We start from the raw sequence: 26946 nt of genomic DNA, 5'->3' as shown, positions 1-26946 counted from the left end.
TCTGACTTCGCTTCGCTGGAGAGGCGCTGCGCAGAGAGGGAGAGAATGTTTTGTTTCTTATTCTCCTCCACTAAAACTAGGTGCGTCTTATGGTCGGCTGTGTCTTATGGAGCGAAAAATACAGTATATAATTACTCATCTACTTCACATCTGATGGGAGGGCATTTCACAGGGTGGGCACCACTGCTGAGAAGCCCCTCTGCCTGGTTCCCTGTAACTTTACCCCTTGTAATGAGGGAACCGCCAGAAGGCCCTTGAAGCTGGATCTCAAGGCTGAAGGATGGGGGTGGAGACACTCATTCAGGTACACAGAGCCAAGGCCATTTAGGGCTTTAAAGGTCATCATCAACATGTTGAATTGTGCTAGGAAGCAGGTGTTATATGTTCTCAGCAGCTGCAAGTGTAGTTTATGCGTTAACCATATTCCAACCTACACTGTGCAGTTGGCAGTGTATTGTGCAGTTTTAGCAACCCAGTTTCATTACTGTCACTGAGATAATTGTCTTTTCTCTTAGATAAGCTTTCCATTTCTATTTCTACATTAAGCATAATAGCATAGGATTCCTCTTGTGCTTTGGGTTGAGATTCCAACCCTTTGGAAAACATACCGGGTTTTTTCTGTCTATAGGACGTCCCCATGTATAAGACCCGCCCCCTATTTTGGGGGACTCATTTTTAGGAAAATGAGGGGAGATGGCCCAAAGTTGTTGAGCCTCTCCCCTCATGCAGCTGCGGGCAGGAAACACTCCCTAGATCATTTCAGCACGGAGCAGCATCAGGGGAATTTGTGCTCCCGCCAGCCATTGTGCTCCGATGCTGCTGTGTGGTGGAAACAATCCAAGGAGTGCCCGATGTGCACAGTGGCACGGGGGGGGGGGGAGAGTTGTGCTCCCACCAACGAGCTCCCTGGCAGCACGCAGCTTCTCCCCCCCATGCAGCTGTGGGCAGGAAATACCCCCCCCAGATCACTCCCCGCTCACTGTGGCATTGGAGGAAGCCACACTCCCACCAGCTGGCTGGTGGCACACCGCTTCTCCCCCCCCCCCCATGCCATTATCCATGTATTGGACAACCCCAGTTTTTTGACATGATTTTTTAGTCAAAAAACCTCATCCAATACACGGAAAAATATGGTATGTCTTTCCTTGGTCCATAGCAACTATGCTTAACCTAGTACAGTGGTGCCTCGCAAGACGAAATTAATTCGTTCCGCAAGTCTCTTCGTCTTGCGAGTTTTTCGTCTTGCGATGCACGGTTTCCCATAGGAATGCATTGAAAATCAATTAATGCGTTCCTATGGAAACCGCCTTCAGACCAGTCTGTCCCCCGACCTCTTCTGAAGGCTGGGGGGGGGGGGAAACAAGGGCTTTTCTTCCCACCCCCAGCATTTTAAAAAACCCCGGGACAGCGGAGGACTTCTCCGCTGTCCGGGGTGATCTTAAAATGCTGGCGGGCGGCATTTTAAAATCGCCCCGGGACAGCGGAGGACTTCTCCGCTGTCCGGGGCGATTTAAAAGCCCCTGGGAAGGCAGGCAGGGGGGGGACAAAGACTTTTGCCCCCCGCCAGCCTTCAGAAGATGTCCAGGACCTCTTCTGATGGCGGGCGGGGGGCGAAAGTCTTTGCTCCCCTCCGCCTGCCTCCAAAAGCCTTCCAGGACAGCGGAGAAACACGCTGCGTTTCTCCGCTCTCCTGGGAAGGCAGGCAGGGGGGAACAAAGACTTTTGCCCCCTGCTGGCCTTCAGAAGGTGTTCCCGCTCCGCCGCCCGGCTTCGGAGCATCATTCGGAAGCCGGGCGGCGGGGGGAGGTGTTCCCGCCCCGCCGCCCGGCTTCGGAGCATCGTTCCGAAGCCCGGCGGCGGCGGGAGGAGGTGTTCCCGCCCCGCCGCCAGGCTTCGGAGGAGCCTTCCGAAGCCCGGCGGCGGCGGGAGGAGGTGTTCCCGCCCCGCCGCCAGGCTTCGGAGGAGGTCCGAGGACAGTGGGGAAGACGCGCTGTGCTTCCCCGCTGTCCCGGAGATTTCCCTATGGGCTGTCGTCTTGCGAAGCAAGCCCATAGGGAAATTCGTTTTGCGAAGCGCCTCCAAAACGGAAAACCCTTTCGTCTAGCGGGTTTTCCGTCTTGCGAGGCGTTCGTCTTGCGGGGCACCACTGTAAAAGGTAAAGGGACCCCTGACCATTAGGTCCAGTTGTGAACGACTCTGGGGTTGCGGCGCTCATCTTGCTTTTTTGGCCGAGGGAGCCAGTGTACAGCTTCCGGGTCATGTGGACAGCATGACTAAGCCACTTCTGGCAAACCAGAGCAGCGCATGGAAACGCCGTTTACCTTCCCACCGGAGCGGTACCTATTTATTTACTTGCACTTTGAGGTGCTTTTGAACTGCTAGGTTGGCAGGAGCAGGGACCAAGCAACGGGAGCTCACCCCGTCGCAGGGATTCGAACCGCCAACCTTCTGCTCAGCAAGCTCTAGGTTCTGTGGTTTAACCCACAGTGCCACCCGCATCCCTGCTTAACCTAACTTACTGCAAAAGAATACATATAAACCAGCCTAGCAGGTTTATGGGGGAATTTTTATTTTTTAAAGAAGAAAACTGAGCAAGAAGTTCAGAGATAATGCCCAAACGTATGCTGCTTTCAACTTGCTGTAACAGTATTTCTGTAAGTATTCTATCTTTTGTTTATTTCATTTATTGGTAAATAATGTTTTACAACATTTAAAAAGCATACCTTAATTTTCTTTGGAGCCTGACTATTCAGCCATGATGGCAGGTGGTAGGGTGGGGCACATTCAGCTGAGTGGGGCCTCAGATTTTGCCCCCCAGGATCTTGCCCTGAACCAAACAAATGACTATAGGTACTTTTTTGTTAAATGGAATATCTCTGCAGTTCTGGGGTTCCACCACCAGAGGTCATTTAGGGTTTTAGAATGACAAATAGCCCAGCACTAGACGATGTCTGATTATCAAGATCATGGTATATCAACAGCTAAACATCAGGGGCGCCGACTTATAAAAAATATTGGGGGGGCCCATACCGAGGTCCTGCCCCTGGAAGTTTTCTAAGTTCCAATGTCAGCGGCGCCCAGCAGAGCAGCCCTCTCGGCCACGGCAGCCTGGCTCTCCCAGCCCCCGGGGGCCGCCCTCCTCCCTCGTGCACCCGCAGCGTTCCCGCCCGGGGAGGCGGCGCCCCCAAGGACTCAGGTTCGGTTGTACCTGAGAAGCCGAGCACCTTGGCTCCCAAACAAATCGGCTTCTGAACAATCGAAACCCGGAAGTGAGTGTTCTGGTTTTCAAATGATTTTTGGAGGGCGAACATCCGGTGCGGCTTCCGATTGGCTGCAGGGGGCTCCTCTGGCAGAAGCCGCACTCTGGTTTTCAAATGGTTCCGGGAGTCGAATGGACTCCCGGAACGCATTCTGTTCGAGAACCAAGGTACAGTGGACGCTCGGGTTGCGAACGTGATCCATGTGGGAGGCACGTTCACAACCCGCAGTGTTCGCAACTCACATTGCTGCGTCTGCGCACACACAGGTTGTGATTTAGCGCTTCTGCGCATGCACAAGTGCCGAAACCTGGAAGTAACCCATTCCGGTACTTCTGGGTTTCAGTGCATCCATAACCTGAAAATGCTTAAGCTGAAGCATCTGTAACCCGAGGTATGACTGTATGTACCAGTCCTAAGGAACTGGCCAAGTAAGGCAATCAGCATCTGCAGGTCCCTTGACAGACAGGAGAGAAGCCACACTCTTGGATTTCTGTTGGTAGATGCCTCTTCCTGAGATGCTTGTATTATGCTAATCATAGAATCATAGAGACAGAAGGGACCCCAAGGTCATCTAGTCCAACCCACTGCAATGCAGGAATCTTAGCTCAAGCATCCCTGACAGATGGCCACCTAGCCTCTCCCAGGGAGCAGAGACCGTCTGAACAGCTCTTATTGTCAGAAAGCTCTTCCTGATGTTGAGCCGGAAAAGTCTTTCAAAGCTGCTGCACACCTTTGTTTGGGGTCCTCCCCTCCTTGCAAATGTCAGTGGGAAGGAGGGCTCTGTTTCAACAGAAAAATAAAGATTCCCCTTCTTCCAGCTTCCACTCATTCGTCTCCGACTGATAATGGACTTGGGAGGCTTTGAGCCCCTTGGGGAGCTGAGCTGTAAAGGACAACCTCCAATGTTCATGCATCAGAAGGAGCCCAGGAGCCCCATCGGGGCTTACCCTGCGCAGGCTGGTTCCCCCCCCCCACAAACACACACACTGGGTTGCAATTTTGTGGGTCAGCTTTGGCTGGGAGAGGCAGCCCCCCGTTAAGTCTCTGCCAGCCCAATAGCACAGCCCCCCCCCGCCAAGTCCATGGCAGGAGACAGGCAGCAGCACCCGGACCCCAGAGGCTGCCCTTGGGACTGGCGTTCCCACACTGCCGCCTCCGCAACAAAGGCCAGCGGCCAAGTCCCCCCCCCCCCCCAGCCACTTCCTTGGTCCAACAGGAAAGCCAGGCAGGGGCTGCACATCCTGCCCTCCGCCTCTTCCTGCTGCCCCCAACAGACAACCAGGCCTGCAAGCTTCCTCTTCTGACATCGCCCAGGCCCCCACGCAGCCCCCCACCAGCAAAACGCCCAGGAGTTTGAAGGGACCCGAGGGCCACGCAGCCAAGGGGTCTAACTCTGCAGGGAAAAGCTTCCTGTCTTTCCTCTGCCCCCTCCCCACCGGAAAGGGATGGTGGCTGCAGGCTCTGCCCCCCCTTAACATCTGCAAAATGATTAAGGCTGATACATTGTGTTACAGGATTTTATCTAGGTAACTTCCCTGAGCTGTCAAGTTGAAAGGGTACATTCAGGCATAATATTTGCAACATTTAACAACTTTAAAGATGTGCCCCCCCCTGTAATTTCCATAACAGTTGGAAGGACAAAAATATAACCTCCTATGACAACTCCTGCAACCCATGAGCTTTCAGACAAAGATCATGCATGGACAAATGTAAAGATCTTTGGAAAGTATTGATCGAAACCACAGTAACAAACGAATCAATGTATCTTCAAGGGAAAGAATAAGTAGATCCATTTGCATATATAGCTCTGTAGGCTTAATGAGATTCCCACAAAACATTAGGAAGGCCTTTCTGGTGGTGAGAACAGTCAGACAGGGATAGGGGCTTTTAGGGAGAGGTCGGGGGGAGGGCATCTGCCAGGGATGCTTTAGCTGTGAGTCCTGAATTGCTGGGGGCTGGACTGGATGACCTTTGGGTCCCTTCCACCTCTATGATTCCATGACCTTTAAGGGAAGTCACCTCCATCTTCCTCTCAGAGCAGATGCCCACAAGCCCTGGGCGGGAAGAGCCCGAGAGAGAGAGAGAGAGAGAGCCTGAGAGAGCCCGAGAGAGAGAGAGAGAGAGAGCCCGAGAGAGAGAGAGCCCGAGAGAGAGAGAGAGAGAGAGCCCGAGAGAGAGAGAGAGCCCGAGAGAGAGAGAGCCCGAGAGAGAGAGAGAGCCCGAGAGAGAGAGAGCCCGAGAGAGAGAGAGCCCGAGAGAGAGAGAGAGAGAGCCCGAGAGAGAGAGAGAGAGCCCGAGAGAGAGAGCCCGAGAGAGAGAGAGAGAGAGCCCGAGAGAGAGAGAGAGCCCGAGAGAGAGAGAGCCCGAGAGAGAGAGAGAGCCCGAGAGAGAGAGCCCGAGAGAGAGAGAGAGAGAGAGAGAGAGAGCCCGAGAGAGAGAGAGAGAGAGCCCGAGAGAGAGAGCCCGAGAGAGAGAGAGAGAGCCCGAGAGAGAGAGAGAGAGCCCGAGAGAGAGAGAGAGCCCGAGAGAGAGAGAGAGCCCGAGAGAGCGAGCGAGAGAGAGAGAGAGAGCCTGAGAGAGCCCGAGAGAGAGAGAGAGAGCGCAGCCAAGCCCCCTTCACCGCCTGCCCCCCCCGCCAGCCCCCTCTCCCCTCCTCCCTAGGCGGCAACTCCGCCATGACCACAAACGGCGGCGGCAGCAGCAGCCGCGCGCGGCCCGGGCTCCCCTCGCCGGCCGCGGGAGCCAAGGCGCGCGATAATTTTCTTAAATTATGTCAGCGGCGCCCGGCAGAGCAGCCCTCTCGGCCATGGCAGCCCAGCTCTCCCAGCCCCCGGGAGCCAAGGCGCGCGAAAAAATTTTTAATTTTTGAGGGGGCTCGGGCCCCCTCAGGCCCCATGGAGTCGGCGCCTATGCTAAACATCACAATATACCACTATCGCACAGCGTCCAAAATAACTCCGTTCACCTGTACGTAGTTCTGTGCTTATCACCTGGTAACTGCTAGTTCCCTTGCCTTTTGCATATTACTATAACTGTGATTCTGTAGTACGTATAATTTTTTATTAACACTTTTTCTCCAAAGTTAAAGCTCTAGAAGTAATAAGCACCACAGCAATCAAAGGTAAGGTGAGTTAATGTTCCCTAATAGACATGATTGGGGAGGCGAAGCGGAAATGGCTTCTTGCTCTTTCAAGGGCCCCAGGAAGTTTTGGGTGTCTCACTACGTAAAAATGAGAACAGCAATAATGGAGTTGAAATAGGAAATATCTCGGGAAGAATATACCCTATAAGAAAAGCAGGTCCTACATGCCCGGTATTAGATTTTAGATGCGGTTCTGCTATGTCAAAAGGCAAGGGAACTGACCAACTGAAATGAGCATCCTACATGAACACAGGCCAGAAATTAAAAGGGTTGCAGGTATGGCTGGGTGATGTGTGGTTCTCAAGATTGTGATGTACCAGGAGCTAAACATTGTGATACACTGACATCACGTAGTGTCTGAAATAAGGGTGGAACTATGTAGAGGCAAACGGGTGATGTCCTGGTAACTGCTAGTAAAGGTAAAGGTACCCCTGCCCGTACGGGCCAGTCTTGACAGACTCTGGGGTTGTGCGCCCATCTCACTTAAGAGGCCAGGGGCCAGCGCTGTCCGGAGACACTTCCGGGTCACGTGGCCAGCGTGACAAAGCTGCATCTGGCGAGCCAGTGCAGCACACGGAAACACTGTTTACCTTCCCGCTAGTAAGCGGTCCCTACTTATCTACTTGCACCTGGGGGTGCTTTCGAACTGCTAGGTTGGCAGGCGCTGGGACCGAGCAACGGGAGCGCACCCCGCCACGGGGATTCGAACTGCCGACCTTTCGATCGGCAAGCCCTAGGCGCTGAGGCTTTTACCCACAGCGCCACCCACGTCCCAACTGCTAGTAGTTAGTGGCATAAAACTGATAGATTTTTAATTATGTTTTACATACTGCTACAACTGTGATTCTTTAGTACAGGTAATTTTTGTTTAACACATTTCTATCACAGGTAAGGTTAGAGAATGCTCCTTAATAGACAAGAGGAAGTCATAGGCACAAATCTGTATGTTGGGGAGAGTTGGGCAGCAACACGGGCTGCAATTTGGGAGGCGGCTTCCTATTCCTTCAAGGGTGTTGGGAGGACCAGGTGGGAAGGAATGAATAAATGGAGAGTGGAAGAAATCTACTCTCCATTTTTTTCATTCCCACCCTACCCCCAGTGCACATACCTGCGCAAATTGTGAATTTATCAGGTTTAGCCAGCTTTGGGAAGGCGGCAACATCCCAAAGATAAATGAGACAGACGGACTTTGGTAATACACCTCTGCTCTGCTCCCTGTTCAGAAAAACTGCCAGACTTCCAGCTTAGGGGAGTGGATGATCTCAATTTTGTGGCATCTTAGCTGTGCAACAGCAACTCAGTCCTGCACCTAGCAGGGCACCTGGCTCTGGGAAGGAAGATCCAGGGTTCTGGCATGGTCCTAAAGACTTTCCCTCCTTCCCAAAGATGGGAAGCACTTTCTGTGCTTCCATCATTGGGAAGGCAGTGCCAGGGCTCTGACATCCCAGAGCCTTTGCACTACCCTCCAAAAGCCAAACAAAATGGAGGCACTCTTGTGATCTTTGGTAAAATGGCCGCCTCTGGAAAGCCGCTATTTAGTGCCCCCAAGTGGATCTTGGTAATTTTGTTCCACCTCTGCTTGACACCTGTGCGGAGAAACCACTAGCACCTCTCTGAATTTTGTACTGCAGCAGAGCAAGGATCCTGGCTCCAGGAATTAATGTCTAGGGCTCTGGGCAGGACCCGAGAGCTCTTCCCTCCTTCCCAAAGCTTGACAAGTGCTTACTGGGCTTTGGGAAGAAGGCAGGAGGTCTCTGGAAGCACCTCAGATCGCCCTCCCACCTCCACCTTCCCAAAGTCTGGAAAGCAGCCCTCCACCTTGCTGGGAGCCCTGTTCTGGGGATTACTGGCTTTGCACATTTTTTGCCCTCAGATTTTATCCCCCTTACTAGAGCAGTGGTGAACATATATTTACCCTTCTTTTCAATGAGGTGTCTATGCATTTCTGCTTTTCCACCACTAGAGGTGCATTTAGGAGTTTTCAATTGCTGAGATAGTATAGCACTGTGTAAAAAAAAAGAAAAAGAACAAGAACAGCAATAATGGAATGAAAATAACATTAAGTATCTCGGGAAGAATATACCCTACAAGAAAAAACAGGTCTTATATTTATTAAACCATCGATGAAGTTCTGCTCTGTGAAAAGGCAGGGAGGTAGACAGACTGAATTGAGCATTTTACATGAACAGCGGTCTGAAAGGAAAAGGGTTGCAAGTACGGCTGAGCGATGTCTGGTTTTCAACATCGTGATATGTGAGCAGCTAAACATTGCAATATATATATACCAAAATAGTAAAATGCCTGAAATAAGGACAGAACTACACAGGGGCAGACAGAGTAATGTCTTTGCAACTGTTGGTAGCTGGTGACATAAAACTGCTAGATTGTTACTTATCTTTCACTTATTACTACAATTGTTACTTAGTAGTGCAGATAGTTTTTAGATTGACACATTTTATCCAAAGTTGTAATTAGTGGCATATATGTAAAAGGTAAAGTGAGAGAATGTTTCCTAATAAACAGGAGGGAGACACAGTACACACCTGTATGTTGGGCACGGTTGGACAGCAACATGGGGGGACAGTGATTTGGGAGGCGACTTCCTGCTCATTCAGGGGTGTAAGGAGGTGCTAGTGGGGAGGGATGTGGGAACATTCTCTCCATTCACTTCTCCCTCTCCCCATACACACACCTGTGCAAAACTGTGATTGCTTCAGGTTTTGTGGGGCAGGGGTGGGGCAGCATCCCAAAGATAGACTAGATATATGAATATTGGTAATCTTTCAAAGCTGATATTTGAGTCCCATCTGCGGCACCAGAAAAACAGCCAGGCTTCCGGCTTATGGAAGGTGGTGTCAGGGCTCTGGCAGATTCCCAGAGCTCTCGTACCACCCTCCCAAAAGCCATACAAAATGGAGGCACTCTGTAATGTTTCATAAAATGGCCATCGGGCGAAGCTATTTGGTGCCCCCATGTGGAACTTCGTAATTTTCTTTTCTTTTTTTCTTATTCTTTATAAGAATAAAAGAAAATTATTATGAATTAGTTTGGAGATGGTATTTAACACTAGTCAGATTAAATCAAATAAACAAGGAATGTTCGGTGATATTTTGGAGGGAATGCCAGGAAACCAGGAATAATGTTCACTTGTTGTGGGGGTGTAAATATTTTCATTCATTATTATTTTTTGCAAGAGGGTGTTTAAGGAGATAACAGAAATCACTGGGTTAAAGCTGACCAAAAGTCCAGAAGTAGCATTATTATCAACTTCTGATGGGGTGGGAGGTTTGCAGGCTATGAAGGACTTGCTCACAAATTTATTGACAGGTGCACAAATTATTATAGCTAGGACATGGAAGGGGCAAGGTGAATATAAAATGGAAGAATGGTATAAAGGGGTGTGGGATATAGCTATTAATGATAAGTTAACATGTGTCATTAAGGTAAGATGGGGAATATGCAAGAGAAATGATTTTGAGGAGATATAGAAGGTGTTTGTAGAATTTGTACTGTTAAAACAGAAAGGAGACAAACCATCACAAGAGGTGTTGAAATTTTGGGAGGTTGGATAGTTATAATTGAATGGTCTTGGGGGTTGGGGTGCTCATTTTGATTCTTATTTATTTATGATTATTGCTTTGTCAAAAAAAATTTTTTTTAAGGAACTGTGATTAATCTTCTCTATTATGGGTCTTACTGCTGGTACCACTCTGGCTCTGGGAAGAAATCTCCAGGGCTCTGGCAAGGTCCTAGAGCCCTTCCCTCCTACCCAAAACCCTTACTGTGCTTCTGTCATAGGGAAGGAGTCTGGCAACAGACCAGAGGGCTGACTCCGCCCTCCCAAAGCCAGACAAAATGGAGGCACTCTGGGATCTTTCATAAAATAGCAGTCTGTGGGAGGCTACTATTTGGCAGCCGCAAGTGGATCTTCTTAAACTTGCACCATCTCAGCTCTGCTTCATGTGTAGAGAAACTGCTGGCATGACTGCTGCATTGATCTGAATCCTGCACTGAGCACAGCATCTGAGTCCGGGAATTAAGGTCTAGGGCTCCGAGAGCCCTTCCCTCCTTTCCAAAGCTGGGCAAGTGCTTACAGGGCTTTGGGAACGAAGCGCGAGGGCTCTTCCCATGTCCCAGAGCCGTCCCACAACCCTTCCCAAAGTGGGATAAGCAGTGCTCCACCTTTCTGGGAATCCAGTTGTAGGGGTTACTGGCTGTATTCATTTTTGCCTTAGATTTTATCCACCAGCATCCTGCTCTGACAAAACCAGTTATGTATAGATGCTTACCTTTTTGTTCAAGGAAGTATTTATTTAATTCTAGGGATTCAACAGTGGAGGTGCATTTAGGATTTTTGAGTGGCTGAACTAGGATTGCATAGTTCAAAATTGATAACAGCAAAAATGGACTGGAAACAGCTGTAAGTGCCTCAGGAGGAATATACTTTACAATAAAAGCAGGTCCTACATGCAGTGTATTAGATCATATATGCGGTTCTGCTGCATGAAAAGGCATGGAGGCTGACAGACTGAAATGAGCATCCAACATGAACAAACGTCAAAAAGGAAAAGGGCTGCAAGTATGGCTGGGCGATGCAAGATCATGATATACCAGGAGCTAAACATCACGATTTGAAGCCGATGTTTGCCGCCCCCCAATGGATCTTCTTAATTTTGCATCTGCTCTGTTCCATATGCACAAAAACTGCCAGGCTTCCAGCTTAGTGCAGGGCTCTGGCAGCATCCCAGAGCCTTTGCGCCACCCTCCAAAAGCCAGACAAAATGGAGGCACCCTGTAATCTTTCATAAAATGGCTGCCTCTGGCAGCACCCCGGGGCACACCCACACCCACACATCACCTTCCCAAAGTCTGGTAAGCAGCCCTCCACCTTGCTGGGGAACCAGTTTTGGGATTACTGGCTTTTCGTATTTTTGCCTTGGATTTTGTTTACCATGTCCAGCCCTGACAAAAACAATGATGTACATATGCTTACCCATTTGTACCATGAAGTATTTCTGCAATTTTGAGATTCCACCAGCAGAGGCGCATTTAGGATTTTTGAATGTATGAGATAATATAGCATTGTGTAAAAAAGAAGAAGAAGAAGAAGAAGAAGAAGAAGAAGAAGAAGAAGAAGAAGAAGAGCAGCAGCAGCAGCAGCAGCAGCAGCAATGGACTGCAAACAGTGTTAAGTGTCTCAGAAGGAATATGCCCTACAAGAAAAGAAGGTCCTACATGCCCTGTATTAGATCATAGTTGAGAATCTGCTAATTTAACAGGCATGGAGATCAACAGACTGAAATGAACACAGGTCAGAAATTAAAAGTATTGCAAGTAGGGCTGGGCAATGTCTGGTTCTCAAAATCGTGGCATACCAGCAGCTAACCATTCTAATATACTTATATATTACAATGTCTGAAATAAGTATAGAGCTATGTAGAGGCGAATGGAATAATGTCATAGCAGCTGCTAGTACTTAGTGGCATAAAACCAATAGATTTTCCCTTATCTTTCACATATTGCTATAACTGTGATTCTATAGTGCATATAATTTTTTATTAACACTTTCCCCCCAAAGTTAAAACTCTAGAAGTAATTAGTAGTACAGCAATAAAAGGTAAGGTGAGTGAATGTTCACTAATAGACATGAGGGAAACACAAGGACACATCTGTATGTTGGGGAGCAACATGGGGGCGCGATTGGGGAGGCGAGGTGGAAATGGCTTCTTGCTCTTCCAACGGCCCCAGGAAGGTTTGGGTGTCAGGTGGTGCAGGGTAAATAAATAAATGAATGGAGTACAGAGGAAACCCACCCATTCTCCATTTATTTGTCCTACCACCACCACTTCTTCTTAGGCAATCAATCGTAGCTGAGTAAGATTGTCTTCCATGAAAACGGTCTTAACAATGAGTCTGTGAGTAACTGTGGAGGCCAATTCTGTTTTTTTTTTAATAATGTTTATTACTTTTACAACAATTTAAACAAAAAAAAAGAAAGCAAAGAAAAAACAATACATTACAATACAAAGAAAGACTAAAACATTAAACTAACAAGACAAAACAAAAACAATTTAAAAACACATCAAAAAAAAGAAAAGGAAATTTTTTTTCAATATCTTATCTTTCTTTCACATATTTCCACGACCTCCTCACACCTCCCTTTTTGTATTCCACATCTATTAATTATTTCAGCAATTCCTTTCCAACTTCCCCTGTTTTCTATCCTATAATTATCTTAACACATTTTAAGCTTATTTTTCCTTTAATACTCTATTAATCTATTTGTACTTAATTCCTTATAACCTTTCTACTAAAGCCATATCACTTCATTCCAACATTCTTCTAGCATTCATTAATTTTACAATGTTTCTGTAGATAATCTTTAAACTTCTTCCAGTCTTCTTCCACCAACTCTTCTCCCTGGTCTCGGATTCTGCCAGTCATTTCCGCTAGTTCCATATAGTCCATCAACTTCATCTGCCATTCTTCCCTGGTGGGTAAATCTTGTGTCTTCCAATACTTCGCGATGAGTATTCTTGCTGATGTTGTTGCATACATAAAAAAAGTTCTATCCTTCTTTAGCACCAATTGGCCGACCATGCCCAGGAGAAAGGCCTCTGGTTTCTTCAGGAAGGTATATTTAAATACCTTTTTCATTTCATTATAAATCATCTCCCAGAATGTCTTAATCCTTGGGCATGTCCACCAAAGGTGAAAGAAGGTACCTTCAGTCTCAATACATTTCCAACATTTATTATCGGGCAAATGGTAAATTTTTTCAAGCTTAACTGGTGTCATGTACCACCTGTAAATCATTTTCATTAAATTTTCTCTTACCTGTGGTCCATAACTGTTCCCAGTCAGCCATCATTATGTTATGTCCAACATCTTGTGCCCATTTAATCATAGCTGATTGTTCAATACAATCAGGATGAACACTCATCCTGAGTGTTCCATTTCAACAGCAAGTTATACATTCTTGACAAATTCTTGGTTTTTGGATCTAACAATTCTGTTTCCAATTTTGATTTTTCCACCTGGAAACCAACTTTTTTGTCCAATTTATATGCCTCCATTATTTGGTAATAATGGAGCCAATCTCACACTTTGTTTTTCAATTTTTCAAAGCTCTGCAATTTTATTCTGTCTCCATCTTGATCCAAAATTTCCCAATATTTTGGCCATTTGGCCTCCATATTGAGTTTTTTCTGTGCCTTCGCTTCCATTGGTGACAACCATCTTGGGGTTTTCTTTTCTAACAAATCCTTATATCTTATCCAGACATTAAACAATGCTTTTCTAACAATATGATTTTTAAACGCTTTATGTACTTTTACCTTATCGTACCACAAATATGCATGCCAACCAAATACATTATTGAAGCCTTCTAAATCCAGCACATCAGTGTTTTCAAGAAGCAGCCATTCTCTCAGCCAGCAAAAAGCAGCTGATTCATAATAAAGTTTAAGGTCTGGCAGGGCAAATCCACCTCTTTCTTTAGCATCAGTTAGTATCTTAAATTTTATTTGAGGCTTCTTGCCCTGCCAAACAAATCTGGAAATATCCTTCTGCCACTTCTTGAAACAATCCATCTTATCCAAAATTTGCAATGTTTGAAACAAAAATAACATCCTTGGCAGCACATTCATTTTTATCACAGCAATTCGGCCTAACAATGATAACTTCAAATTTGTCCATACTTCTAAATCCTTTTTCACTTCAATCCAACATTTTTCGTAATTATCCTTAAATAAATTCACATTTTTAGCAGTCATGTTAACCCCTAAGTATTTCACTTTTTTGACCAATGTTAGTCTTGTCTCCTCCTGAAACTTCTCTCTCTCATTCACAGTTAAATTTTTCTCTAAAACCTTGGTTTTCATCTTGTTCAACTTAAAACCTGCAACCTGTCCAAATTCTTGAATCAGTTCCAATACCCTTTTAGTACTAGGTTCTGGCTCCTGTAAAGTCAATACTAAGTCATCAGCAAATGCTTTCAGTTTGTACTGTTTAGCTCCCACTTGTATACCTTTAACCGCTTGGTCCTTTCTAATCATGTTTAACAAAACCTCGAGGACCGATATAAAAAGCAATGGAGAAATTGGGCAACCTTGTCGTGACCCTTTTTCAATCTTAAACTCTTCTGTCATCACATTGTTCACAATTAATTTTGCCTTTTGCACCTATACCATTTTCAAAACCTTGTCCTACCCCCATCCCCTGTAGATTCTTCTTCATAAAACTCCAAGAAATGTTGTCAAAGGCTTTCTCTGCATCCACAAATATCAAGGCTGCTTTAGTATTGATGTTCACTTGTAGTTTTTCTAGAATATTAATTATATTCCTCCTATTGTCAGACAAATGTCTGTCCGGGAGAAAGCCCGCTTGGTCTTTATGAATTTCTTCTGCTAACACCTTTTAAAATCTTTTAGCCAAAATATCTGCAAAAATTTTGTAATCCACATTAAGCAGCGATATAGGGCGGTAGTTCTTAAGCTGTGTCTTTTCAGTCTCTGTTTTCGGTATAAGTGTAATATAAGCTTCCTTCCACGACTCTGGTGCCTGTCTTCCTTCCAATATTTCATTGCAGACTTCCTTCAATGGTTGTATTAACCATTCTTTCAAAGATCTGTAATATCTTGAAGTCAAACCATCTGGTCCTGGAGATTTGCCTAATTGCATGTTCTGGATGGCCCCTTCTACCTCCTGATCCGTTATCTTGTAATTCAACATTAGCTGTTTTTCCTGAGAGATTTTACATAGTCCATTTATTTTCAGAAATCGATCAATATCTATTTCTTTTTGCTTCTCCTGTGTATAAAGTTGTTTAAAATATCTCTGAAAACACTTCCTGATCTCCACTGGGTTCTGTATATTCTTTCCTTCCACTTCCAAGTTCGTAATAGTATTGAGTTTTTGTCTTTTTTTCATCTGCCAGGCCAACAATTTTCCACATTTATTTGCCGATTCAAATGTATTTTGCCTCATCTGTTTGATCTTCCATTCTATTTCCTGATTCATGAGCTTCATATATTGTACTTGGTATAACTTTATCTCTTTCAGGATCTCCTGTGACTTTGGTTTTGCTCTCAGTTTTTTCTCTCCTTCCTTTATTTTCCCCAAAATTTTGTCCTTTTTTTCATTCTGAATTCTTTTCTTAATTACATTCTGTTGTATTAGGAATCCTCTCATAACCGCTTTGCTTGCATCCCAAATTACTCTTTTTTCATGTTTATCTCAAAATAGTCTCTTAGAGTTCTTTGGGCCTTCTTAGTCACTTCTTCATTCCTGAACAGAGTATCATTCATCCTCCATCTAAAGGAACCAATTGGCGTCAATTTCATTTCCATCTTCACAGCATTATGGCCCGAACAGGTTTTAGGGCAAATCTCCGTTTTGCAGATCTTCGGGACCAGTCCCCTGGTTACCCAGATTTGGTCAATTCTTGTCCAAGTCATTTTGGCCTCAGAGAAGAAAGTTCCCTCTCTTCCCAGAGGGTTCTTCATTCTCCAAATGTCAACTAAGTCCATACTTTCAGTCATGTCAAAAAAAGTTTTTGGTAGTCTACCAAAACTTGGTAGACTACCTGTCTCTATGCCTAATCCATATTTGTGGACACCACTCCATTCATGTCTCCCATCAAGTCCATATAGTCCATCAGAGTCTCATGTAGCTTCTTAAAGAACTCTGATTTTCCTTCATTTGGTGCATAAATACCTACAATCAGGAATTTCTCTCCTTGTAATTGAATTTCAATCGCAATAAATCTTCCTTCATCATCTTTGAATATAAATTTTGGTGATAGGCTCTCCTTTGCGTAGAGGACCACTCCTCTTTTTTTAACTTTATCTGATGAAATAAATTCTTGGCCTAATCTTTTGTTACTCAATATCTTCCTGTGTAGCCTTATCACATGTGTTTCTTGTAAACAAATCAAGTCCAAATGTTCTTTTTTCAATAAATGAAATACTCTCCGCCTTTTTTCGGGGGAGTTAAGTCCATGCACATTCCAGCTCAAAACATGCAACGCCATCATGTAGTTACTCTGCTATCCCCCCAACTGCACCCAATGCTTGCTCTTCTTCTGTTGGTGGTGGTGGTGGCACGTTCACTGGGAGATCCAATCCAAAGGATAATGCCGATATATCCAGTATTCCCCTGTTTGGTGATCTTCTGTCCGCAGCTCTTTGCTCTGGTCCTCTATCTGGTGATCTTCTATCCGATGCACTTGGCTCTTTTCCAAGTCCCTTCTGCAGATCTTCTTCGTATTTAATCAAAAACTTTATCTTCTACTGATCTTATTTTTATTTTCCTTCCTTTGAAACTGAAAGATAGACCTTGGGGAAACTCCCACCTAAAGATGATTTTATTCCTTCTCAGCAGAGCAACAATATCTCCGTAGTTAGGTCTAAGATCCAAAAGGTATTTCGGAACGTCTTTAAAGATTTCCACTCTTGACTGTTGTACTTCTAGGTTCTTCTGGTAGTACCAACCCAAGATTTTGTCTCTCTCTTCTTTGGTCCGGAGGGAAATCAAGCAGTCTCTTATTCTATTCTTCTCTTTTTTTCCTCCTCTTCCAAGTCTAAATGCCCTCACAATTCTAAACTCTTCTTGACCCAAGTCCAAGTCCCAAAAGTCAGCAAATTCCTGTGTAAGAAAGTCTATCAAGCTTTCCTTCTCCAATTCAGGTATGGCTCTAATCCTCAAATTTGTCTGTTTTTCTTTAAGTTCAATCATAGCAAGCATCAACTTATGTTCGTCAAGTTGCCTCTGTAGGGTTGGAACTATCTCTTTCTCCAATTGAGTTACTTTGCATTCAGCTGCAGCTGCTTTCTCCCTGGCTTCCTCCGCAGTCTGCCGTGTCAAGGTAGATTCCTGTATCAATTTCTGGATGGATTCTGTATTGGTGTTCACCTTTTGTCCCAAGTTATTTATACTTTCTGTATTTAAAACAATTTTATTAGTTGCATCCTCCACTTTTTTGTTAAGCTGTTCTAGTGAATTATTTATCTTACTTAATGCAACCGCTAAAGCCTCTTCTGTCGACATTCCTTTTGGTTTTGAATGTACTGATGCAGAAACAGCAGCCACAGAAGAAGCAGGGGGGCCTGATGTTGAAGCTCTCCTGGGTTGCTGCCAAGTCCTGCCAGACCTCAATGTTCCCTCAGCTGTTGGCTGGTCTGTTTTTCCCTTTTCATTTGCCATAACACTTAACAAATTCAAGGTCAGTCCCAGAGTCTCACAGTTCTTTATCTTGTGACTGAAAATTCCCCTAGCCCAGCTCTTGTGAAGCAACCAATTTCAAATACTTCCACTAGGGGGAAACAGTTTCTATTTATAATAGTCAATTAGTATCCTCTTTTAAACACAAATCCAAAGTTAGTTTCAATTTTTCAGTTACTTTTACTCCTTTTTGAATCAGCCGGAGACAGAAGAAACAATGTATTTCTCTTATTTTACTAGCTGTCAAAGAACATTCTAAGCACTGTCAATGAACATTCCAAAACGTCAGTCCTGCTAGCAGCCCGTTTCCAGGGTCAGAGCGGCGGTATTTTAACTCTCTTCCCTCTCTCCTGCAGGCATACTCAGTCCACAGCTTTCCCCCCTCTTCTCCTGCCACCAAGGGGGGGTTTTATACTCTTGACCGATGGAAATTTAGTCTTTTACAAAAGGCTTTCCAAGACTTCAGCTTGCAGCCTTATTGCTTCAGTCTATTTACAAATAGGGAAGGCGGACTTCCTGTGTTGAACCTCCCCGTTTCGATGCCAAATTAAACGTTTAAAATCCAATTCTCCTGCTTCAGTTCTACTCACGGGTAATTACTTTGAAGTCAAATTGTCCACAGGAAAAAGTCAGTGCTCTCCGGCAACAGCTATGCGGCTTCGCTCCGTGGAAGAAGCAGACGATTTGAAGCACCGCGCCGCTCACTCCACTTCGCTCCGGATCCCCAAACCCAGGTTTCCCTGCGAGTAGGGGAGGCGCAAAAGGTGCCCGCCGGATCCCACGCTCACAGGCTTCTCCTGCCTGTGATTTTTTGCGGGTCTCCGCCTTCGCCGTGGCGGCCAGACCCAATTCCCACGGGGCAAATTCCTCCCGATCAGAGGAATTCCGCCATTACCGGAGGCACCTCCCTGGAAGTCTGTGGAGGCCAATTCTGGATCCACACATTCTTCCACAGTGGGGACATAGGTTTTGAGATGGGAGTTGATCACTGTGAGGGTTTGCCAAGCATGCATTCATTTTAGCTCGTTTCGTCCTGAGTTTGAGCATCTTCAAAGCCCATGACCCCTTTGTTAATGGCTGTTCTCCAACTGGAGTGCTCACAGGTCTGTGTTTCCCAGTTGTCAATGTTTATACTACATTTTTTTTAAGATTTGCCTTGAGAATCTTTAAACCTCTTTTATTGACCACCAGCATTATGCTTTTCATTTTTAAGTTAGGAATAGAGTAGTTGCTTTGGAAGACGATAATCAGGCATCCGCACAACATGACCAATTCAACAAAGTTGATGTTGAAGAATCATGCTTCAATACTGGTGATCTTTGCTTCTTCCAGTACACTGGCATTAGTTTGCCTGTCTTCCCAAGTGATGTGTAAAAATTTTCGGAGGCACTGTTGATGGACTCTTTCGAGGCGTTGGCGATGGCGTTTATAAGTGGTCCATGTTTCACAAACGTAAAGTAAGGTTGGTAGTACAATAGCTTTGCAAACAAGCATTTTGGTGTCCCTGCAAATGTCACACCCCTTTGTAAAGGTTTAAAGTTGTAAAAGTAATTAGTAGCATAGCTGTTGCATAAAGCTGTAGGAAACCCACTCCCCCTCTATTTCCCCCCTCAAATACACACATCTGTGCAAAACTGCAATTGCATCAGGTTTAGCTGCCTTTGCAAAGGGGGTAGCATCCCAAAGATAGATAAGATAGATAGATAGATTTAAGATAAGATAAGATAAGATAACATGATAAGATAAGACAGACTTTGGTAATCTTTTGAAGCTGATATTTGGCTCCCCCCGAGTGGATCTTCTCATTTTTGCAGCACCTCTACTCTGCTCACTGTGCAGAAAAACTGCCACACTTATAGTTTAGGGAGGGCCACCCTCCCAAAGCGAGACAAAATGGATCCACTGCATAATCCTTCATAAAATGGCACTAGTGCGGGGCTATTTGACACCCCCAAGTGGATCCTTGTAATTTACCGCCACCTCGGCTTGGTGCCCTGTGCAGAGAAACTGCTCGCATGGCACTTAATCCCGCACTGCAGCAGAGCAAGTCACCTTGCTTGGGGAATGAATATGTCCAGGGCAGAATATTACAGCCTTTTTCTCCTTCCTAAAGCTGGGCAAGGGGTTACTGGGTTTTGAGAAGAAGGCGGTATGTATTAGATCATAGATGCGGTTCTGCTGTGTGAAAAGGCAGGGAGATTGACAGACTGAAATTAGCATCCTATATGAACACAGTCAGAAAGGAAAAGGGCTGTAATTAGGGATGGACGATTTTCAACATCGTGATAGATCAGCAGCTAAACATTGTGATATACTGATATTGCACAATGTCTGGAATAAGGCCTGCACTACATAGAGGCAAACAGAGTAATGTCTTGGCAACTGCTGCTACTTAGTGACAGAAAACTGATAGATTTTTACTTACCGTATTTTTTGCAACATAACACTCACTTTTTTCCTCCTAAAAAGTAAGGGGAAATGTCTGTGCGTGTTATGGAGGGAATGCCTACGGGTGGCATGCCTACGGATTTTCCTCCTCTAAAAACTACGTGCGTGTTATGGTCGGGTGCGTGTTATAGAGCGAAAAATACGGTACTTTTCACGTATTGCTAAACCCACTCCACTCAACATTTCATTTATTCAACACCCTTGGAAGAGCAGGAAGTGATTAACACCTTGCCTCCCATAAATGAATAAATAAAAGGGGAATGGAGTAAACCCATTCCCCATTTATTTATCTCCCCTCCTGTACAAAACTGCTATTGCATTTGGGAAAGCGATAGCATCGCAGAGCGCTCACGCTGCCCTCCCAAAGACATTGGTAATCGTTTGAGGCCAATTTTTGGTGGCCTCAAGGGGATCTTCCCTATTTTGGGTCTTATTGCTGGTACCACTCTGGCTCTGGGCAGGAATTTCCAGGACTCTGGTATGGTCCTAGAGCCTTTCCCTTCTTCCCAGAGATGGGCAAGCCCTTACTGTGCTTCTGTCATAGGGAAGGCTGTGCCAAGGCTCTGGCAGCATCCCAGAGCCCTCACACCGCCCTCCAAAAGCCACACAAAATGGAGGCACTCCGTAATCTTTCATAAAATGGCCGCCTGTCAGAGGCTATTTAGTGCTCCCACATGGATCTTTGTAATTTTGTGGCACTTCGTCTTTTGCAGATAACTTTTAAATTTGCAGAGTTAAAGTTGTATAAGTAATTAATACTCTACCTCTCAAAGGTAAAGTGAATGTTGCCTGTGTTGCACAGTGTTGGGGAGCAAAGAGGAGGGGGGCAATTACGGAGGTGAGGTGGAAATCACTTTCTGCTCTTGCAAGGCTGTTAGGTCATGTGGGGGAATAAATAAACAAATGGAGAGATGAGGAAACTCAGTCTTCATTTATTTATACTTCTCCCCATACACCTACCTGTGCAGAACTGTGATTGCGACAGCAGTCTTTGGGAAAAGAGCACTTGTGCTGCCCAACCAAAGACAAATAAGATGGGTGGACTTTGCATAGCTCAGTTGGTTAGAGTGTGGTGCTGATAATGCCACGGTTGCACAATTGATCCCCATATGGGACAGCTGCATATTCCTGCATTGCAGGGGGTTGGACCGGATGACCCCCAGGGTCCCTTCCAACTCTACAGTTCTATGATTCTATGGTTAATTTTTCTGCTCCCAATGCTTAGCGCCCTCAAGGGGATTTTCTCTATTATAGATCTTACTCCTGTCACCCCTTGGTCCTTCTCTCCTTCCCAAATATGGGCAAGCACGTCTTAGGTTTCCGGCTTATGTAAGGCAGTACCAGGGCTCTAGCATAACCCAGAGCCCTTGCGCCACCCTCTCCAAAAGCCAGACAAAATGGAGGCACTCTCTGATCTTTCACAAAATGGCGGCTTTGTGAGTCTGCTATTTACCACCCCCCAAGTGGATCTTCTTAATTTTGTGTCACCTTGGCTGGCATCCTGTGCAGAGGAACAGCTGTCATTGCTGTCAATCCTGCACTGAGCATGGAGGCTTTTTGGGGTCCCTCACTCTGGCAAGTTCCTGGAGCATTCCCAAAGCTCAGCAAGCGTTTACTGACAGCCAGGAGAGCTCTGGCAGCATTCCATAGCCCCACCACCACCACCTTCCCAAAGTCAGGTAAGCAGCCCCACACTTTGCTGGGGACTTTATTCATTTTTTCCTCAGATTTTGTCCTCCAGCATCCTGCCCTGACAAAACTAGTGATGTGTAGATGCTTTACCTTGTTGTTCAATGAAGTATTTATGTGATTTTGTGTTCCACCACTAGAGGTGCTTTTAGGATTTGTGAATGACTGAGATAGCATAGCACTGTGTAAACAAGAGAACAGCAATAATGGACTGGAAACCGTGTTAAGTATCTTGGGAAGAATACCTGTCATGTATTAGATAATAGATGTGGTTCTGCTATGTGAAAAAGGCATGGAGACTGACAGACTGAAATGAGCATCCTACATGAACACAAGCCAGAAATTAAAAGGGCTGCAAGTACAGCTGGGCGATTCTCAAGATCGCGATAAGTCAATAGCTAAGCATCGTGATACATTGATATTGCACAAGGTCTGAAATAAGTACCTTTAACATATTGCTGCAACTGTTATGTCACAATACAGATAATTTTAGCCTAGCACATTTTCTCTTAAGTTAAAGTTGCCGAAATAGTAGCATAGATATCAAAGATAAGGTGAGAGAATGTTCCTTAATAGACGAGAGAAAGAGAAGTACACATCTGTATGTTTTGCAGTAACGTGGGGGGGATTTGGGAGGCCATGCATAAGGGTGTCAGGAGGTGGAGAAACAAATAGTAAGCAGAGAAAAAACACACTTCATTGATTTCTCTCTCACACCCACCCTATACACCCACCTGTGCAAAACTGCTATTGCATCAGGTTTAGCTGGCTTTGAAAAGGGGGCAGCTTTCAAAAATGGAATATTTGGTGTCCCCAAGTGTATCTTCTTAATTTTGTGGCAACTCAGCTCTGTTCCATGAGCAGAAAAACTGCCAGGCTCCTGGCTTAGGGAAAGCGGTGCCAATGCTCTGGCAGCATCCCAGAGCCCTCACACTGCCCTCCAAAAGCCACACAAAATGGAGGCACTCCGTAATCTTTCATAAAATGGCCGCCTGTCTGAGGCTATTTAGTGCTCCCACATGGATCTTTGTAATTTTGTGGCACTTCGTCTTTTGCAGATAACTTTTAAATTTGCAGAAAGTTGTATAAGTAATTAATACTCTATCTCTCAAAGGTAACGTGAATGTTGCCTAACAGAAATGAGGGAGACACAGGTACACATCTATGTGTTGCACAGTGTTGGGGAGCAAAGAGGAGGGGGGCAATTACGGAGGTGAGGTGGAAATCACTTTCTGCTCTTGCAAGGCTGTTAGGTCATGTGGGGGAATAAATAAACAAATGGAGAGATGAGGAAACTCAGTCTTCATTTATTTATACTTCTCCCCATACACCTACCTGTGCAGAACTGTGATTGCGACAGCTGTCTTTGGGAAAAGAGCACTTGTGCTGCCCAACCAAAGACAAATAAGATGGGTGGACTTTGCATAGCTCAGTTGGTTAGAGTGTGGTGCTGATAATGCCACGGTTGCACAATTGATCCCCATATGGGACAGCTGCATATTCCTGCATTGCAGGGGGTTGGACTAGATGACCCTCAGGGTCCCTTCCAACTCTACAGTTCTATGATTCTATGGTTAATTTTTCTGCTCCCAATGCTTAGCGCCCTCAAGGGGATTTTCTTTATTATAGATCTTACTGCTGTCACCCCTTGGTCCTAGAGTCCTTCCCTCCTTCCCAAATATGGGCAAGCACTTCTTAGGTTTCCGGCTTTATGTAAGGCAGTGCCAGGGCTCTAGCATAACCCAGAGCCCTTGAGCCACCCTCTCCAAAAGCCAGACAAAATGGAGGCACTCTCTGATCTTTCATAACATGGTGGCCTTGCGAGTCTGCTCTTTAGCGCCCCCAAGGGGATCTTCTTAATTTGGCACCCTGTGCAGAGAAAATGCTGGCACCACTCTCAATCCTGCACTGAGCAAGAAGGCTGGCCCTAGAAGGAAGGTGTAGGCTTCTTGCAAGGTCCTAGCACCCTTCTCTCCCTCCTAAAACTGGGCAAGCACTTACTCGGCATTACTTAGGGTCATAAAACTGACAAGATATTTACTTACCTTTCACATATTGCTGCAGCTGTTATTTCATAGCACAGATAATTTTAAAATTTGCACTTTTTCTCTAAAAGCATGGCTGTAGAAGTAAACAGTAGCATAGCTAACAGGTAAGGTGAGATGTTGTTTCCTAAAAGTTTAATTACATAATCAAGGGGGGAAAGCAAATTTTGTGAAGTGAGGGAGACACAGAAACACACACACACACACGAGAGAGAGAGAGAGAGAGAGAGAGAGAGAGAGAAGGGGACCAGTGAGGAAGGAGGCTTAAACAACAGGCCAAGTTTTAGTTTTATTTTATTTAACTCAAAAGTTTTAACCCCAGTTCATTTTTCTCCAGGACTAGCAGCGGCTTCCAAGGAAGCCCAGCTGAGGGCAGCAGTCGTTCAAAAGGCAGGGCTGGACAGCCACATGGCAGCTTTTGTGAGGCTAGACATAATGGGCTTCCTGCATCGGAGGCCTCCCTCAACCACCTTAAAAACAAGAAGCTCATGGCCTCAATATTACTGAGGAAAGTTTCTGGGTAGGCTCCTTTCTTCAGCGCCTGTTCTCGTGGATTGCTCCCATCTGCAAGAGGCAGGAGAGAGCTGAGGTGCCAGAGCAACAGGGGCAACAGGAATCAGGAGAAAAGCAATGACTTGCTTCAGTTTTCCCCACATCATGATTTTTACACAGCATGATTTTTACACAAAGACATCATGAATTGCAATATATTGCCACATCACCTGTTATGAAACCGTTAGCATGTTGTGGATTTTAAACTGTTTTTGGATGATGTAGCAATTCATCCCCCAGCCCTTTTTTAGATTTATTCAGCACATATCCCTTTTCTTAAAACAACACTTTCTGGCTGCAAGAAAGTATTGTATATGCTGCTTCAAAACTTTATCCCTTAAAGATACTATTTTTTCCTTTTAGTATTTTACAGTGGTGGAGGAAGCCGCTCGGGCACCTGGGGCAGCACACCCAGGGGCAGGCCAATAGGGGTGGGGTGCACCATGGGGCCTGCGGAGTCTGCCTGCCTCCTCCCACTCAGCTGCCCTACACCGTTTGGGCACTGCGGAGCCTGCACACTTTTGTCACTCCCTTCAGTGGTGACACCCAGGGCAGACCGCACCCACCGCACTCCCTTCCTCTGCCCCTGCTTACAGCTGTTTTGTGTCATTTGAGTGGGAATTTGTGTTTTGCAGCTACTTGCTGTGGGGCCGGTAATGGGAATCAGTCTTGCTGAGCATTTTCTTATCCAATCCAAACCTTTGTTAAAAAGTCCACATAAGTTATTAGCCAAACCTCTCTGCCCTGTGTTAGGCACATCAGCACCCTGAAACCATGAAAAGAACCCAAATATCTTCCAGTTTATGTGTGATTGTTTGGCTGCTATCCTTTAATCACCCCAGCTAAGTGACTCTTTACGTGCCTGTTCCATACACCATTCTGGGACCTGTTGCCATTTTCTGGGACCTGTTGTTGGGCTATAGCTCCTGTCTTCCCTGCTCCTTGGCTGGGGCTGGTTGTAGTCTCAGTCCAACAATGGCTGGAGGGCCAGAGTTTCCCCATCGCTGCTCTAAGATTAGGCAAAAGAGGATGGGAGCTTGACCACAACCTACTGAATTTGTGAGTGTGAAAAATCAAATCAGGATTTTTTCATGTAGTCCTAAAGCATTAGGCATTGTGGCATACTCTTCCTCCTGTCTCCACAATGGCTCTTACAATAGCACTCCTTGTGTGTCTAATATGTAGGAAGCTCAGATTTGTTGCTGCTCTTCCTTACTGTGCTGTTCCCCACCTTTAATTCTTCTAGGATGGGCAAAAAGTTTGCATCTTGGATGACCAAAGGTTTGCGGCTCAGCTGCTCCCAAAATACTTCAAACACAACAACTTGTCCAGCTTCATTCGTCAGCTCAACTTGTGTAAGTACCAGATCTCTGTGTGTTGTTTTCTGTCCATGATTTTCAGTTAGTTCACATTATAAACACAAATGATCCAAAACTGTTCTCTAAATAAAAATCAAATGATTCTCTGTTGTAGTTGAAGAAAACTGAAATTGTGGAACCATTAAACATCCCTTCCCAAAAGTTCCTAGTAGGTGTTATTCCAGATTTTTTTTTTTAAGCCTATCATTCCAACAGTTGATATGCCCAATTAACTAGGATATAATTAGTCAATGCACAACTCTTAAGATTCATGTGAGTTGGCCACAAGTGCTGGAGGAAACAGCAGCAATTCTCTCAAATGATGATTATATTGCTTAAAGCTCAGGTGCCGGGAGCAAGGCCTAGTCTGAGGCACCACCACCAGGGGGAAGAAACAAAGAAAGAGGAAAAATAAAACAACGAGTCTCTCAACAGAAGTAGTTTTTTAGGCTTCAAGTAGAATTAGATCAATTACAAGAATTGAAGGCAACAACTGCTTTCTCTGTTGCATGTTTTAGAGTGAAGCATATTCTGATGCACAGTATCCTCTGTGATGCATTGCTGTGAAGAGGGTTTCCTGTGAGGGGAATGTTTTGAAAAGCCCTGCCCTAAAGATAACCATAACTTTAAAATGGGGTGGGGTGGAGAATAGTCCCATATCCCTCAACAAATGTTCTTGTATTGAAATACCGATTTCTAGCTAAAATGAAGAGATGATCTCGGGAAAGAGTGCAGGCATTGTTGAGTTGGACACAATAAGAGTTTCCTGGTCTTAAAACAAAGCAGGGGAATGGCAGGAGGTGTCACAATTTGGAACATGGGTGGCATAATTCGTGGATGAAGCTTGTCTTTATCCAGCATCATTAATCACCTCCTCTTTTGAAATTTAGACTTGTGGCTTAAAAGAAGTGAAGGGGAATAGCGTTTCACCACTCTGTTGTGAAGTTCACTGAGGGCCTCTCAGACACTCTTGGGACAGTCAGGTGTTCTCAGCCCAATCTGCTTTGCAGAGCTGCTACAAGGGTAACATGGGAGGCCGGGTAGGACCACCTCTGTGTGCTGTTCTGAGCTCCTTGGAGGAAGAGGGGAATAGGAGGGCATGGATGAACTAACTAAAAGCACCGCAAGTAATATCAGTTTCTAGAGATGTAGCCGTGCTAGTCTCGCAGAAAAACCCTCAAGAGTCCTGTGGCCCTGGTCAGGTGCATTTGATGAATTTGGTTGTGGTC

At 45.4% G+C, this 26946-nt stretch overlaps 1 protein-coding gene across 2 annotated transcripts in view; it reads left to right on the top strand.

The window, feature by feature from the left end:
- Positions 1-26946, top strand: part of LOC114589369 (heat shock factor protein 3-like) — a 62995-nt gene that overhangs the window by 4893 nt on the left and 31156 nt on the right. For both annotated transcript variants that reach the window (XM_028715735.2, XM_028715734.2), the window contains exon 2: positions 25606-25714. In XM_028715735.2, the coding sequence (XP_028571568.2) occupies positions 25606-25714 (109 nt within the window). The remainder of the gene's footprint in view (positions 1-25605; positions 25715-26946) is intronic.

This window comes from Podarcis muralis, chromosome Z, assembly GCF_964188315.1.
Source record: "Podarcis muralis chromosome Z, rPodMur119.hap1.1, whole genome shotgun sequence".
Taxonomy (NCBI): domain Eukaryota; kingdom Metazoa; phylum Chordata; class Lepidosauria; order Squamata; family Lacertidae; genus Podarcis; species Podarcis muralis.
This window is presented reverse-complemented; position numbering and strand designations above follow the sequence as displayed.